The sequence below is a fragment of the Phaenicophaeus curvirostris genome, chromosome 6 (assembly GCF_032191515.1).
Source record: "Phaenicophaeus curvirostris isolate KB17595 chromosome 6, BPBGC_Pcur_1.0, whole genome shotgun sequence".
Classification (NCBI taxonomy): domain Eukaryota; kingdom Metazoa; phylum Chordata; class Aves; order Cuculiformes; family Cuculidae; genus Phaenicophaeus; species Phaenicophaeus curvirostris.
In genome coordinates, this window is record NC_091397.1 from 54,727,426 (window position 1) to 54,743,575 (window position 16,150).

General features: G+C 48.8%; 2 protein-coding genes across 3 annotated transcripts; both read left to right on the forward strand.

Moving 5' to 3' along the window:
- The first annotated feature begins 4,091 nt into the window (after positions 1-4,091).
- HOXA10 (homeobox A10) lies at positions 4,092-7,490 on the forward strand. Its single transcript, XM_069859070.1, has 2 exons — positions 4,092-5,034; positions 6,450-7,490. Exons 1-2 carry the CDS (start codon positions 4,221-4,223, stop codon positions 6,722-6,724), a joined length of 1,089 nt encoding a protein of 362 aa, XP_069715171.1. The 5' UTR covers positions 4,092-4,220; the 3' UTR covers positions 6,725-7,490.
- Positions 7,491-12,927: 5,437 nt separating this feature from the next.
- On the forward strand, positions 12,928-15,046 carry HOXA9 (homeobox A9). Of its 2 annotated transcripts, XM_069860254.1 has the most exons (3): positions 12,928-13,473; positions 13,647-13,736; positions 14,709-15,046. In XM_069860254.1, the coding sequence occupies exons 1-3, from the start codon at positions 13,101-13,103 to the stop codon at positions 14,945-14,947; spliced, it is 702 nt and encodes a 233-aa protein (XP_069716355.1). In that variant the 5' UTR covers positions 12,928-13,100; the 3' UTR covers positions 14,948-15,046. The 2 variants fall into 2 exon arrangements, with proteins under 2 accessions (XP_069716355.1, XP_069716354.1); XM_069860253.1 differs by having other exon boundaries at positions 13,146-13,736.
- Positions 15,047-16,150: the final 1,104 nt, after the last annotated feature.

A 16,150-nucleotide genomic window follows, 5' to 3' on the forward strand; every position in this document is an offset into this window, starting at 1 on the left:
TTTCATTAAATGCTCTGAAATCGAAATTTCAGGCCAACGTGTGTGTCTTAGAGCCAAGCTATACCGCAAGCAAAAAAAAAAAAAATATTAGCACATGCACCCAGATCTTATTTAAAGGAAAGAGGAGGGAAAAGGGGAGAAGGTATAAAGTTTCAAATGCTTAATACAGCTGCACGGCCCATCTCTCGCAGTAGCAGGGGCACATTTAAAACAGGGACTCGGGTATGTAAGATTTTTTTCTCGACATATATATAACCCGATACCGTTGATGCTTCTGCACGGTGTTTGTAGCTCTCTGGACAATAGAAATCCCCGTTGTTGTCTCCAGCACCCGGGGAGTGGCAAGGAGATAAAGCCCTAATGAATTGGTTTGGGTGTATTTTGTCCTGCCGCACGCTAGAATTCAGAGCTCTTCAGTATTATTTGCAAAATATGTTCCTAATCCAAATGAGTAAAACGATACACGTACACTATAAAACGTAGTTAGGAGAACAAGCCTCCGGATGGCTGGAATAAAATAAAATCTCAGCCTAATTTTTAACAGCATAATCCGCCAAAACAAGCCAACCTCCCCACCACCCCCGGCGTGAAAGAATTTCTAGTAAAGATAAAATTAGTAGGGCCGTCATTTGTCACCTAACTTGGCACAGACGCAGTTCCTAAACCTCCTGTTTGAAATCCGCCTTGTTTGGAGCAAATCCAGACCGAAGAAGAAAAAAAAAAAAAAAAAAAAAACGAATCTGGCACACACGCACGTTCCTGACAACTGACAGTTCCAATATTAAATAACTATGGCCTGATTGCATTATTTTTTGGAGCTGCATAGAGTGTAATCCAGGGCTATATTCCCAGATAGGCGGCGCAGGGACTCCTGCAACAGACTGAAAGGCCATTTGCCTTTTCACAAATTGCAGTTTGCCCGTGTATACAAACACGAGCATATTTTAATTAGCTCGCAAAACGCGTCTCTGGATTAACAGCGCTGATCTTTTGGGTTATATGGGCCAATAATAAAAAGATAAATCACGCTTTAACATGCTGCATTTTGAGATTTCCAGTCAGAGTTTGCTTAGGCTGAGCTGTCGGGTTTTATTTATTCCCTTTTTTGTTTTTAATTTTAGTCCAAACAATAAAACGGCTTAACGACGCTATTAATGCATCTATTATATTTTTCTTGGATCAATAAAGTTTTATTTTGATAGCGTTGCGTATCTACGCCGTGAATTTAGATTCTCCGCGAAAGAACCCTCTCGCCGGTTTTGGTATTTATCAGAATTTTATTTGCTCGGTTTTATAGACCCTCGGATAGCTTTACTTACAGAAGTAGAATTTTGAAGAAAAGTATTTCTTGTCCCCTGGCGTCCACAATATTCTTTAAAATTTCTTTTAAATGGGGGTTAATCTCCAAGGGACACATTGTTAAGCGCTGGAAATGCAGTAGCTGCACCCAGCGCCTGCCAAATTAGCTCCGTTTAGTCAGAATTGACCATTATCTTTTATAGTTACGAATCAAGTGAGCGTTATTAGTTTTACTCCACTGGGTTTGACGACGCTGGTTACTATTTGCCTTGGCCTTGTTAGCGATTAAAGAAAGCGGAGATAATGCAGCTCCGAGCTGAGTTCATGATCTAGATGGAGTCGGTGCCTTGACCATCAACAGGACAGCAACAATCAGCCCTGTGGGCAGCAGGACCTGACTCTGGGGCAAATCCCAGACCTCTGCAACAAAATCTAGGAGGGGAGGCTAAAGAAAACCTAAAATCTTCCAAATCGACCTGGCCTTGGTGCCTTTTGTTTGATTGCCCTGCATTCGCTCGCACAGAGGGAGCAGAAACCAACCCGCCTTTCTTCCGAAGGATTTCGAGCCGCTTTATTTCGGCTGACGAGAATCGCAACATACGTTTATAGGCCTTTCCACCCTCTTTAATCCAATTTTTTTCAAGGGAGCCGCTTATTTTAAAAACAGCTTTGGAAGGATTTCAAGCGCTGCCTCTCGGTTCAGTATGGCTTTTTTAGGTTTGCAATCCATTTCTATTTAATTTGGCAAATGCAAAATAAACATACCGCAAGAGCGGGCTTCCCCGGAGTAATTTTTATACCTGCCTCGCGTAGAGAAATGTATTTGGAAGGCGGCGTCGGGGCTCACGTTTCATTTTATTTAGATCTGTATTTATAACGCTAAGCCTATTGATAATAGCCTTCCTGTACATCAGCCAATAAACCGGTGCCTTATGTGGTATTAATTTTGCTAGCGGTGATATGGCCCTCATAGGAATCTGATAAGAGTTTGTCCATCGCACATTAACACATCGCGGGGTTAGTCGGGCTGGAGGAATACGAGCAGTATTAGGGGAGGAGAAGAGGGAGGTACGGGGGGGGAAAGGGAAAGAAAACCTCGCTGGGTTTCCACAGGCTGTGGGATCTCCCCTTGTCCCCGCATCCCACGGGGCCGCTCAGAAGGAATCCGCGCTGTGATGTTCTCCCACTGGAAAAATCAGGCGCTTTTCCATAAAGCCTTTCTGGTTTTTTGGGGGTTTTTTTTTGTTTTTTTTTTTTTGCAAAGTTGTAGCGGCCTCCGTGCGCCCCGGAGCTGGGGGGAGGCTGGAGAGGGACCCTCGCCTCCCGCCGCCAGGAGGGACTCATCCTTGGGAATGTCACCCTGGGGATGGGAGAGAGTTTCCTCGTCGTAGGGACCGCACCACGTGGGGACTGACAGATCCGTGGGGCTGGGGGAGAAAGGGAATTTAGATTCCTCGGCCCCTGCCCCTGGGGCAGTTTGAACGCCAAGGGTAGGCGCCGGGGGATGGGGATGAAGGGGGGGGGGGATATCGGGGAGCGAGGGGCTCGCCCCGCTGGAATCGGAGCCCGGCCGTTCACCTCTCCCCCTCGGCAGCAGGAGAGAGGGGAGAAAGGGGAGAGAGAGGGGAGAGAGAGGGGAGAGAGGAGCCAGCCCTGCTCCTCGGGATGGGGGGACCAGTGCTGGGCAGCCCCAGGCTCCCCCCGCATTAAAGAGACCTCGGGTCCGCTGGCCAGGCAGCCAGGCGACTTCAAAATGGCTTAAGCGAGAGATGATGGAAGTGAAAGCAAGACATCATTAAGCGATTCATTAGAACAAAAAAAAAATATGTCTGTCTCTCTGCCTGCGTCCCTGTCTGTCTGCTACCTCCGCCACAATTGCGTATTGACCGGACAGGGCTGTCTAGTATCTCAGGATTCAGCTACTTACTCTTCTTTCTATTATTTAGTACGTCGTTTGTGAAAAAGACCGTGTTTTTGAAGGGGCGAAAAGTGGATGACCCAAAGGGGGACGCGGGGGGGAAGATATAAAAATGATCGCCCAAATATAAACACGTCAATAAACAGGGCACGCAGCATCCTGCGAGGATCCATTTGAACCGCTCGCGTCTGGATTCTTTCTGTGGCGTATGTCTGGCTTTATATTTTAAATGGTAATCAGAGCTCGGGAAGAATCCAGCGTTAACTAAAGCATTAAGAGCTGCGACCGCACAATCAATCCTCCCGGAGTGGCATTACTCCCTAAGAGATTCTTCAGCGCAGCAGCGAGCGTTTTATCTCCAGGAAATTTAAGCCCAGGCTGGCGTCGTGGCAGTGATGCTGGGCTGGAAGCAGCCCCCTTCCTCAGTAGTTTAACGCGAGAGGCACCAGGCCCCTTTACGGTTTCCAATGATCCGTGATAAACAATAACACGTCTTTTATTTCTCAAGAAACGAGACAATCAAATAAAATGAGCAGAGCCCGAGCATAAAACACAGGGCGAGCCGTAGCTTTTATTAATTTCGTGAGACGCGCAGACCGCGCGGGGAGGGGAGCAGGCACCGCAGCCGGAAAGCCCAACCGCGGAGGAGAGGGGAGCGATAGTAAAAGCTTCATCTGGACACCGCTTCAGCCTCGGTATAATAAACATCAGGACATTTTATAGCGGAGCGAGCGATAAGAGGGGAGCCGAACTCGGAGGCAGCCCCAGCAAAGCCCGTCGGGCGCAGGCACCAGCCCGTGCGGGCGCCTCTGCGCATGGAAATCCATATTGCACATTAATATACATCCATCTCCCAAATTCAGAGGTCGACCTGAGAGCAGCTCGGTGCATACGAAACCAGACTGGGAGGGGTTGCTGGGGAGGCCCGGGCTTCCATTGGCTGCGGGCGCCCGCCGTGCTGCGGGGGTATCTCTAATCATATTCAGCATGTTTTGCACAAGAAATGTCAGCCAGGAAGGGCTATCTGCTCCCTTCGCCAAATTATTCCACCGCAATGTCATGCTCCGAGAGCCCGGCTGCAAACTCCTTTTTGGTCGATTCCTTGATCGGCAGAGGGGAAGCGGCGGGAGCAGGAGGAGGAGGAGGAGGAGGAGGAGGTGGCTACTATCCCAGCAGTGGGATCTACCTGCCACAGGCGTCCGATCTGTCCTACGGGCTGCAGAGCTGCGGGCTTTTCCCGGTTCTCAGCAAACGCAATGAAGGCGCCTCTCAAGGCGCGGCCCCCGCCTCGCACCCCTACGTGTCAGGGATGGAAGTGTGGCTAGAGCCCCCCCGGTCCTGCCGCATGGAAGAGCCGGACAGCCAGCAGGCCACCTCGTGCTCCTTCGCGCCGAGCATTAAGGAGGAGAGCTCCTACTGCCTCTATGACTCAGAGAAATGCCCCAAGGGCTCGGCGGCCGCCGAGCTCGCTCCCTTCCCCCGGCTGAGCGCCGAGGTCAGCCCGGGCGGCGGCGGCGGGGTCCCCGTCCCGGGCTATTTCCGCCTCTCCCAGGCTTACGGCGCCTCCAAGAGCTACGGAGCGGGGCCGGCCGGGGCTGCCCCCTTCCCTCCGCAGCCCCCCGGCCGCTTCCAGACGCCTCCAGCTCTGCCTCCGGTGCCGGACGCGGGGAGGAAGGAGGACGAGGAGCGCTCCCCCAGCCCCTTGGCGTGTGCGTCCCAGAGGGAGGACGAGACTCAGGCTTCATCTTCCACCGCAGAGGAGCTCTCCCCGGCTCCGTCAGACAGCAGCAAAGCCTCTCCCGAGAAAGAGCCCGTAGGTAAGCGAATGATGATGGTGGTGGTGGTGGTGACGATTTAAACAAAAAAAAAAAAAAAAAAAGGAAAAAAAAAATATTGAGGATCCTAGTGGCACTGAGATGCGAAAGGAGAATCCCAGCAGCCCCGCGGGGCTGCCAAGAAGCGCTGCTTAGACTGACCTTCTGAACTTTATAATATTCGGGCATGGGGTTGCCGTAAAAATTAATGTCCTTCCTATAGTTTAAAACCCTCAGAGCCTCCGCTCTGGGCAACTTTAGCGTGCATGCTGCTTAAACATATAGAAAAACAAGATCAATCTTCCCGCTGTGATGTGAAGGTGCCTACCAGATAACAGAGATGTTTGTAAAGCATCCAAAATAAGCAATAGGCAGTGCCAATAAATAAACCTATTAACGCGGTAAGTTATATTTTACGATCCAGAATGCTTTTCGGAGTAACAGCCGCGTTGAAATGTGCCATCTATGAAGTGCTATCAAATTAGACTGATGAATGCACCGCGAATATCCTTCAGCGTCTACACTAGATAACAGGGTTGTTATTTATTCATTTGCCTATTTATTTCCCTTTCGGGTCCCCGTGGCAAAAAAAAAAAAAATCAAAAAAAGAATCAAATAAATACCCCTAACACAACAAACCTGCCCTTCCCTGGGCTGCAGACTTTTAAGACGCTTCTCTTCGGACGCATTTCAGATTCCCTGCTATTCCTTCAGGTGCCCCGTTGTAAAATAATAAGATCAAAACAAAAAAAGAAAGTGGGTTACTAATAGCCAACCCCGAACCACGAACCACTCCGAGTCATCGAGGGATCGGTAGTTATCTCTTTCCCAGCTGGTTAAACCGATAAGAATAAACACCCTGCAACGGGGGATCTTTAATTTATTGGGATATTTTCCTCCCCGAAAAGGCTGGAAAATGGAGGGCCAGGGCGAATCGCCCCGGGAAAGCAGGGGCTGAAGGCAGGGAGGCTCCGGCTCTCAGCTCACCTTGTTTTCCACCTCCAGAGCACAAAAGTTCAGATCCGCAGGCTTTGTCTTTTTTGGAAGCAGGTGCCTGGGGGGAGCAAAAGGACCCCAGGCCGTTCAGCAAGCCGCCCCCCAGTATCAGTGGTGTCGGAGCGGCCAAAGGGGAGAAGGTAAAAGCCTTTTTTTTTTTGAGGGGTCGGAGATGAAGCGCCCGGCGGCTCCCACCGACCGGCCGGAGGATGCCTGGAGCTTCCTGAGCAGAGAGATTTTTCCCTGCCGGCTCCAGGACTTTTGGGAAACCGCTTTGAAGCTGTCGGTTCTCACAAGGACACCCCGCATTCCAAGTCCTCCGCGCAAACACCCACTCCTCCCACCCAATCCCCCCCCCCTCCTCAAAGCTCTTTTGCCTCCTACTCGCTGGTAACGTCCCTTTTTTACTTTCTCAAAACTAGGCAATTCAAAAGGAGAAAATGCAGCAAACTGGCTCACGGCAAAAAGTGGCAGAAAGAAACGGTGCCCCTATACCAAGCATCAAACTCTCGAGCTGGAAAAGGAGTTTCTGTTCAATATGTACCTGACTCGTGAGCGTCGCCTAGAGATCAGCCGCACAGTCCACCTCACAGACAGACAAGTTAAAATCTGGTTTCAAAACCGCAGAATGAAACTGAAGAAAATGAACAGAGAGAATAGGATTCGGGAGCTCACAGCCAACTTTAATTTCTCTTGATGAACCTATAAACACTTTTTTTTTTTATGGTTTAAAGAGCCAGTATCATTTTCCTAGGCTGCAGCCATCCGCACCTGTATGGATTAACGATTTTAGACGTTCTCAATGTGTCCTTATCATCTTAAGAGCTACTGGGGAAGGGGGGGGGAAGCCAACTAAAGCTACGCTAATTCACAAAATTTGTGTGTGAACCTCCCCGCTTTTTTCAGCCTTCCCCGGGCCCGATTTGTTCCTTTAAGCTTTGAAACACAGAAATACCATGTCAGGAGCTGCAATTATCTTCCCTCTCATCTCTCTCTCTGAAAAGTAAACAAGCTCGGTTAAAGGCTCATTCTTTTAAATTATAAGCCGTGTAACTTGGACTGTACATAGTAGCTGCAGAAAGAAGAATTTAAGCCTTGCCATATTTCTATATATTGGGAGCTTCCCCCCTTCTGTTTTCCTTTTCTCCCCCCTCCCCCCTTTTTCCTTCGAAAAGCAGGACTTACAATAATGAAATGCAGGCATCCTTTAAAAGGGCTTCATGGGAACGAGTGTTAAGAGAGCTTCTTTTTTTTTTTTCCCCTTTACCTTAAAAGACAATATTACAGCTTTAAAATTGGCCAGGAAAATGAAATCTCTTCTCTTTAAAGGTATAAAAGAGTTCGTGTTGCTCATGGACTAAATTATGACACTTACCTCTGAATTTCTCTCGCTCTTTCTGGTTGTAGATATTTACTTAATGTAGTTTTGCTTAAATATGTGGAATTAGTGTTGGTTTTTTTTTTTTTGTCTATAAATAACGTTACCGTTGGTAACACATGACAAGCACACAGAAATCCCCCCTTCAGAAGAAAGTAGTCACTTTTTCCCCACTAATTTCACTGAAAAAGCATACATCCTGAACATCAGAAGGACTTCCTGAGCCAGAGTCTGAGATTGTGAGGGAGAATATGTTCGTCTTCCTTTATACTGTGAAGTTACATGCATTAAAGGGTCAAACATATAAGTGAAAAAGTAAAAAAAGACAAAAAAAAAGAAAGAAGGGGGAAAATATAAATACAGATATGTATAAATGTCTATTATTATTAAAATGCCGATACTGTTTTAAGCAAATGCATTCTATCGTTATTATAAATGTTAGTTCTAGCTATATCTAGTTCTTACCTTAAATCGGAATAAATTAATATTGTAATGCTGCTGTGCGTGAAAAAAGACGATGTTTATGTTCTCATAGAAGAATAAAAACCCGTGGAATGAATCCTTTTAATTTCACCTCTTTTTGTGACTGTTTATCCTCAGGTTCCACTTTATGTCTTCGAGAACTTTTACAACAGGAATAGTTGCTTAAACCCCCTGCAATTACTTTAGGAATCTATTTAAATATTACCTAGACGGTCGTAATTTGTCTGGGCCATATAGCGATGGTGCTCTAAGGTTTGTCGGCTTTTGTTCAGTTTTATGACTTGCTAGTATATCTGGATTGTTGCTGTCTTGAACGAGTGGTTTCAGTTGACTGAGGAGCTGCATAGACTGAGGAAGCAAATTACTATTTCTTGAGGGTAGGGAAACGTGTGGTGCTTTTTTTTTTTTTTTTTTTTTTTTTAATAATCAAACACCTACAAACGTGCGGAGATCTTTAACGCCAGAGGACGGTGACAAATTTCTAGCTTTATCTCAGGGCTGAGAAGAAATCGTAAAGGTGAGCGCATGGGGAGGGGGGGGGGACACACATCAACCTCTCCTCCCTGCCAGTGGGCCCCTCTAGACAAGGCTGTTCCCTACCTGCTTGCATGGGGAAGAGCTTATTTCACCCAGGCTGCTTTTTTCTGCATCCTCCCTTCCTTGCTGCATGTTTAGCTCGTAGAGTCTTGCACAAAGGGGAGGCCAAGGGAGGGCTGGGAGAAGAGAGGCAGCAAACGCCTCCTTGCAGGGTATGTGGATGCCGGGAGGAGGGGGTTTAGACTTTGAACCCGGGCTGAGTGGGAGCCGTTAGTTTTTCGTGATGTAACACTCGTGCACGGCCTTTTTCTTCGCGATTGCATCTGCATGGAGACGAAAAGCTGCCTGGGGCGGGGGCCGGGGCGGGGTGGGGGCTGTTATTATATTTTTCTCTTGTTTTCCTTAACCTACCCGAGGCTTGGAGGGGGGTGGGGGGGGCCGCGGGAGGCGAGAGGGATGTTTCAGTCACCATTGTGGTTTTATTTTCGTAGCGGGAGCCTTGCGTTTAAGGACCACGGCAATGGGGAGAGTAATAATTAGCGCCTGAGAACTGCTCTGTGGTTTAGGTAGTTTCATGTTGTTGGGGCTCCACCTTTCTCTCTACAGCACGAAACTGCCTTAATTACTTCAGTTGATATCATCACCAGGTATGCTTGGTGCAAGGGTCCCTACAGCCCGAAGAAATCTTAGCTCTCAAGCGATCTGTAGGCGTCAAGTCCCAATGCCATTGTTCCCCCTCTGCAACGGAGCCTCCTTTGATTCCTCAGATAAACACGGCGGGCGAGGGGGGAAGCTTGACAAGTTCTTCAAGGTTAGCTGGCTCCTAAGCGAGTCCCTGCCTGCTTTTGCGGGGTTTTAATCTCTCTCCCAGGCTGCATTCAAGGTCAGGTGCGTTTTTTGCATCCTGCTCGACGTGGGTCGAGCTCGGGGGGCGAGGGGGGGATGGGAGGGAGGGAGGCTGGTTTTATTTTCTTCCGTCTGGATTTATTAAAAACCGGAGGTCCCCAACCCTGCCTGGGGAAGGGGGTGGGGAGAGATGGAGCCCGCCGGCTCCGCGCCCCATCGAGGGTGCCGAGTCCCCCCCCTCCCCGTCGGGGGGTGCCCGGTGCCCCCCGTGCCCGTCGGGCCCGCTCCCCCGGGGCCGCCCCGCAAGGCCTCGGTTACGATCACGATCCGCGGCGGCGGAACGGGCAACAGCGACCTCTCCGGGCCCGCCGCCACCGCCTTTTGTGTCCGCGGCGCGACCGCGGGCCGGGGCTGCCTCCCGCCGGGCTCTCCGCACCGGGAGCGGGGCACCCGCAGCACCGGAGGAAGGGCAGAAAACTCTCTCGTTAGGTGTTTATTTCTATTTATTTTGTGTGTGACCTCCATCAATTTGCCTCAAAACAGGAAAAAAAAAAATATTTTTTTAAATTAAAAAAAAATTTAAAATTTTACTTTTTTTTTTTTAAAAAGCCTGCAAACTTTTTTCGAAACTCCAGCCGGGGCTGCTGGAGCTCAGAGGAGCTCGGATAGCGGATTTTTTTCTAGACCCAGCCTACTCGATTTCCTCCAGAAGCAGACATCCTCGGCTGGGGCAGGAGCAGAGCTCTGCGTTGCAGTCAAATTTAAGTGCTTGTGGCTGCCTCTGCACGCCTGGCGGGCGATCTGCTGGGTCTTGTGTTCCTACGGGCTGTATGTTTACAGTGTCTATGTCTGTGCGCGCCTGTATGGCGTTTGGACATAGGTTTATTTCCCATTTGAATGGCATCATCCCGATTTTTGGACCGCTTCCCCCGAATTCTGCATCATTTTTTCTCTCCGCTGTGCCAAAACCCCTCCGAGCGGTCGTAGCACCGGCGATTCCCTGAGAGAGCTTTGGAGCGGCAGGAAGCCCTGGGAAAAGGCGATCCTGAACTTCCCGTTCAGATCTCCAGCGCCCGCGCATTCCTGCTCCGCACCCGCGTACTCTCCGCGCCCCCGTGGCTGATGAAGCAGCGCTTGCCTGTGTCCCTCGCTTAAAATCCAACGGTGTCTGTCCTCGTGCAAACGGGGGTTGAGCCCTAGCGGAATGGGAGCTCTGTTAATCTGATTATTCTGGGATGGGAGGCAGGGTGTATTTTCATTCAGACACGATCGCTCCAGCCGTGCTTCATTCCTGGGAATTCCGACTTCATATTGCAGTTTGATGTGAATATCTTTTTTTTTCTGCCCTGTACTGAGTCTTTTTTTTTGCCTCCGTGGGAGTAAGAATCCTTAACCCACCAAACCTTAGTTAATTTGCAACGCAAATTGTACGAAGCCCACGCTGCCCCTGTTACACTTCGTGGCTCGTATGTGCAATGTTCTTTGGGGATAAATGGTTCTAAAAAGGCGAAAGGAGAGGCGAATTCGCCAGCGTTATTATCAGCAACGCGACCGCGTGAAAAATGTCTGTAATTATTTGCTATATTTTCTCTCTTGCTTTCTGTACACCCTCTCCTGCCGCTTGGATGCCGGCCGTGAGTAAACGCAGAATTTTACAGGGAAATAAAAATGCAGGCACTTTCTTTTAAACGTGATTGTTATTGTTATTCATTTGCTATTAGTTTTGGTGAGCAACCAAAAAAATTAAGCCCGCTGCAAGTTGAGAACCCAAATTCGAACATAAACATCCAGGACTCCTGCAGCTAAGATTATTTTTTCTGAATGGAAAAAGGAAGCTCTACAATCACATTTCACCACAGCTGACTCTTAATAATAAATACAAATGACGTCGAGTTCCGTCTTTCCAGGAAAGAAATACAATTATTTTTTTCTATTGCGGCGTGTCTATACGATGGCCACAAAAAATAGCAGAGGAGAGCTTTATTTGCATTTTTTAAATTGTTAGAAAATAACGGGCTCCTTGTTTGTGGAGATCTTGCAACTGTTCCGTAATTTTCGAACTCTAATGGGGGATAATAGTTTCATTATGGTCCTTTGTAATTCTGAATGGGAGGGAGAAAGCGTTGTTAAAATAGGATCTCTGTAAGATTTCGGATTAAACTGTTGGGAAGACATGAAAAGAAAAAGGAAGAGAGAAGGAGAGAGGGGGAGAGAGGGAGAGAGGCAGCCCACATAGCGATGTAAAAACTAATTAGAACCACACTTTCTCATGCACAATATTTACACGTGATTTTAATTATTACTCAGCCTTCCCTACCATTTGCTGGGCTCTATTTACAATCAAAGATATTTCGAGGAAATTGAGCCTCTCGCGGAGATTTTCGTGTCCCCCCTTCCCTGCATCCCATGGACCGAAGGGGCACGAACAGAGTGTCCGGCGGAGAAAAATCAGGGAGTCCCAGGCGCGTTTGCAAAGAGCTCAGGCACGACTTTAATTCCTAACACTGGACTTGGATCTGGCCGCCTCTTCCTTCTCCCCCCCTCGCACCCTCCCCTCTTTCTACAACCCTCCGCTCGGTTTCCGACGCCGCTAGCGTGTGTCCTGCAGTCAAAGGAGGTGCCAGCAAATAAATAACTATATTTGCACATAAATTTGATTCAGCGGCGTGCGGGACGGCCGGCTGCGAGCTCTCCCCTTTGATAACCGCCCTGGGAAGCGGGGAGACGGCTCCTTTTCTCCCCTTTCCCCCCGCTGCTTCCCTGCGTAGAGAAAGAATTAATCGTCGTGATAAATCCCGGCTCTGCTCCTTCGCCCCCGGCTCCTCTCCCCGGCCCGGCGAGGGGGTCCAAGGGCTCCCGTCCAAGGGCAGGGGGACCGCGAGGAGGGTGTTTGGGTCACTGTCGCTCTCTGCCCGGTGGTGAAGTGCAGTTTGGTGAGGGGCCACCGAGCCGCCTCCCGCCCGGGTCCTCCTGCTGCTCGGGGGTAAGAAAAAGGATGCGTTGGATGCGTTGGATGCGTTGAATTTGACTTTCCGCTGCCAGCCCCGAGCCGAACGGAACGCTATTATTTACAGTGGGTTCCCAAACTAAACACAATAGTATAATTTAACCTTTCCAAGCACTCGTAAATTTTTACTGCTGTGAAACACAGCGATGCAAATGAGCGCGCTCATAGTTACTGACTTAATAACAACCCCGTGGCTCCTGAAACAATAACTCCTTATGAAATATAATAAATATATATTTAAATACAGTATCCCGCAACTGCTATTTTGCTTTTTTTTTATTGCTTCAATTATTGTATAATTTTATGTGAAGGTCTCCGATCGCTAGGGTGTGTTTGCTTTTTTTTTTTTTTTTTTTTTCTCGCGGGGAACACGACCTACCGATGGGATGATTAATTGTGATATAAAATAGTCCGCTTAAACGAAAAAAAAAAAGAGAGAAAGAGAGAGGGGGGAGAGAAAAAGAAGGGGGAGAGAAAAAGAAGAAAAAGAGGGGGAGAGAAAAAGAAGAAAAAGAGGGGGGAGAGAATAAGAAGAAAAAGAGGGGGGAGAGAATAAGAAGAAAAAGAGGGGGGAGAGAAAAAGAGGGGGGGGAGAGAGAGAGAGAAAGAGGGAAGGGGGGGCCTGTAACATGGAACCCGATCTTTTAATCTCAGTTGGCCGCAATTAAAACAAACCCCGCCGTATAACTCCAATATCCCTTTGCATAAAAACATATGGCCTCGCTATAAAAATTATGGCTGGAAAACAGTGACCCATTAATAGCCCGCGGACTGATTTATACTTTATTGTTCTGCTCCCCCGCCACGTGACCGGGGCAGCCAATGGGCGCCGGGGCTGCCCCCAACTTATTACTGACTCTACTTCTCCGCCGGCACCGAGTCGTTACCGTGAAACCCGCAGCCCCGAACCGCGGCGGGTGCCGCCGCCCGCCCCCGCCATGTCGGCTCCCGGGACCCTCAGCAATTACTACGTGGACTCGTTCCTGGTGGCGGAGGGGGACGAGCTGGCGGCGCCCCGCTACGCCCCCGCCCCGCTGGGGCCGCTCGAGCACCCGGAGCTGGCGCCCTGCAGCTTCCAGCCCAAGGCGTTCGGGCCCCCCTGGAGCCCCGCGGCCCCCGGCGGCGCCGGCGGCGTCCCCGCCGTCTACCACCCGTACGCGCCCCGGCAGGCGCCCGCGGCCCCGCCCGACGGCAGGTACATGCGTTCGTGGCTCGAGCCCCTGCCGGGCTCCCTGTCCTTCCCCGGGTTACCGACCGGCAGGCATTACGGCATTAAACCTGAACCGCTGGCGGCCAGGAGGGCCGACTGTCCCACGTTTGACACTCACACTTTGTCTCTCTCTGATTATGCTTGTGGTTCTCCTCCAGTTGATAGGGATAAGCAAAGCCGCGAAGGCGCATTCTCTGAAAGCAACGGAGAAAGCGAGGCAAACGGAGAGAAACCGCAGATCGATCCAAGTAAGTGGGACTCGCCGGGGTAATGGACTTCGGGGCGCTGCTGGGGCTCGTTCCGCGGCCGCTCCGGCTCGCCGGGCTCTGCCTCCCTGCTGCCTGCAGCGGGAGCCGGGGCGGCTCGGGCTTGCCGGCCTGAGAGGGGAGCAAAAACCCACCCTACCGCTGCAACTCAAACAACAACAACAAAAAAAAAGAAAGGCGAAAGCCGCCCACCCCCGCCCCAGCCGCCCCGGCAAACTCCGCGGGGCAGGGAATGCCTAGAAAGCATTGGATGTGAAGCTGATCCTTTTTTTTTTTTTTTTTTGCGGCTATTGCGGGGCAGGGAGCAGAAACCTCGCCGTTGACTTGTTGTGTGTCCCCCCCATCGGTCCCCCCCTTCGCCTCCTCTGTGGAAAACCCAGGGATGCTGGATGCTCGCAGGGCTGTGGGCTGGTGGCTGAGCGCCTGGGGATGACTATCGCGATTAACGCCGGGCGATGAAGGGTCCCGATCCGGCGAGGCTTTAATTCTGCCAGCCGCAGACTGACCCGCCGGCTCCCTGGTCCTGGGAGAAGATCGAAATTGAAAACTGAAACAATTTCGATGACGCGTTGGTCTGGCTGGTCACTCCTCGGGCTGGGAGTTTGAGGGGGGTGGGGTGCGTGGGGAGGCCAGGAAGGAGGGAGGGAGCTAGCAGAGAGAGAGAGAGAAAGGAGGGGAAAGAGTATTTTAAAATTGCATCCTCCAAACAATAAAAAAGACGAGGGGAGGAGGGGGCGCTGGGTTTTTTCCGCGTGTAGTTGCGTGTGACCTCTCCATGTGTCTGTGTTTTGGAGTCCATTGTGCCTCCCCCATCCCCTGTGCCTGGGGAAAAATGAGAGGCACGTCCCAAACCCCAATATCGGGACAGCTACGCGTCCTGGTCCTCTGTGGATCTTCCTCCCCAACCTCCTCCTTCCCCTCCTCGAGCCTGAACTCCTGTTGTTTTCGTTGCAGATAATCCAGCTGCAAACTGGCTCCATGCAAGGTCCACCAGGAAAAAGCGGTGCCCTTACACCAAGCATCAGACGCTGGAACTGGAGAAGGAGTTTCTGTTCAACATGTATCTCACCAGGGACCGTAGATACGAGGTGGCCAGGCTCCTCAATCTGACCGAGAGACAAGTGAAAATCTGGTTTCAGAACCGGAGGATGAAAATGAAGAAAATCAACAAAGATCGAGCGAAGGACGAATGAAGGCGACACGTGGGTTAAATTGAAAACGCCTAAAGTAAAAAAAAAAAAAAAAAAAAAAAAAGAAAAGAAAAGAAAGGAAAAAAAAACAAAAAAGAACAATGTTAAAAAAACCCAAACAAACAAACAAAAAAATCCTCCCCTCGAGCCCTGCCATGCAATACGTCTGGGTCCAGGCCTCATTTTTTTCCCATGGCAAATTCTGGTTATGATTGTACCTTGTTTATCACAGAGGCCATTTTGCCAGGAGAGGTACAGTAAGACTTTTAATTTTCTAATAGGAAAGAAAAAGGGGGCATTAGCACGAGAAGGCTGTTTAGCTGGCTTGTATAAATCTACCTGTTTCTTCACTTATGGAAAGAAAGAAAAAAAAAGAAAAAGAAAAAAACTACCTTTTCATAATGCACAACTATTTACGGACTGTATAGTTTAGTCTACGTAGTTAATTTTATTCGCTCTTTGCGCGGCAGAGATCTCTCTGCTCTAATACTTGAACACTGTGTTTTATTGTGGTAATTATGTTTGTGACTCAATTTATGTGCTTGGGTGCTGTACCGGATGTAATGGTGTAAGCTAGAATTCAATTTGAACTCAGGTTGTTTATTATAAAAATTGCATAGAGTATAGCTCTGTAGTGTATTAAGTCTTTTCTGTATAATTAGACACTTAACCTTTGATTGTAAAATATATATTATATATATCTCTCAATGCAAGGAAAAAAAAAAATTAGAAAAAAAGTTTGTCCGGGATGTCTGGGAATTACGGTTCTCAAAATATGGAAGCAAGTCATTTTAGTATGCACAGTTGATATATATAGAGTACTGTCTTTGTCTGTTGTATATATAATCTATATATTAAAAAAGTAAATAAACAGACTAGCTTAAATATTGTTTTTGCACCAGTGAGCAGTTATCAGATTTCGGAGCTATACGTATATGTGAAAAGGGTAACTACCTATGGTTTACGTTTTAATTTTAATCGAATGATTTGATGGTTATTGTAATGAAGGTTTAATTTTATTGATAATAAATTATACGCTATAAAAACCTGCATTTGGTTATTGTAAGTTTGTATCGATTTAAAAAAAAAAATAATAAAATCCGGGAAGTTATGTTGATGCAGAACATACACTGTCTATTTTGAAATAGTTACCTCATGGCCTACTGACCAAATCGTTGTGTTGAAATGATATTTAACTTTTTGCCA

Excerpts from the sequence above, each read along its gene's own strand:
- HOXA10 (XM_069859070.1), top strand. The coding sequence starts at position 4,221 with ATGTCAGCCAGGAAGGGCTATCTGCTCCCTTCGCCAAATTATTCCACC. Across the intron at positions 5,035-6,449 it reads TCCCGAGAAAGAGCCCGTAG|GCAATTCAAAAGGAGAAAAT; the intron begins GTAAGCGAATGA and ends TCTCAAAACTAG.
- HOXA9 (XM_069860253.1), top strand. The coding sequence starts at position 13,217 with ATGTCGGCTCCCGGGACCCTCAGCAATTACTACGTGGACTCGTTCCTG. Across the intron at positions 13,737-14,708 it reads GAAACCGCAGATCGATCCAA|ATAATCCAGCTGCAAACTGG; the intron begins GTAAGTGGGACT and ends TTTTCGTTGCAG.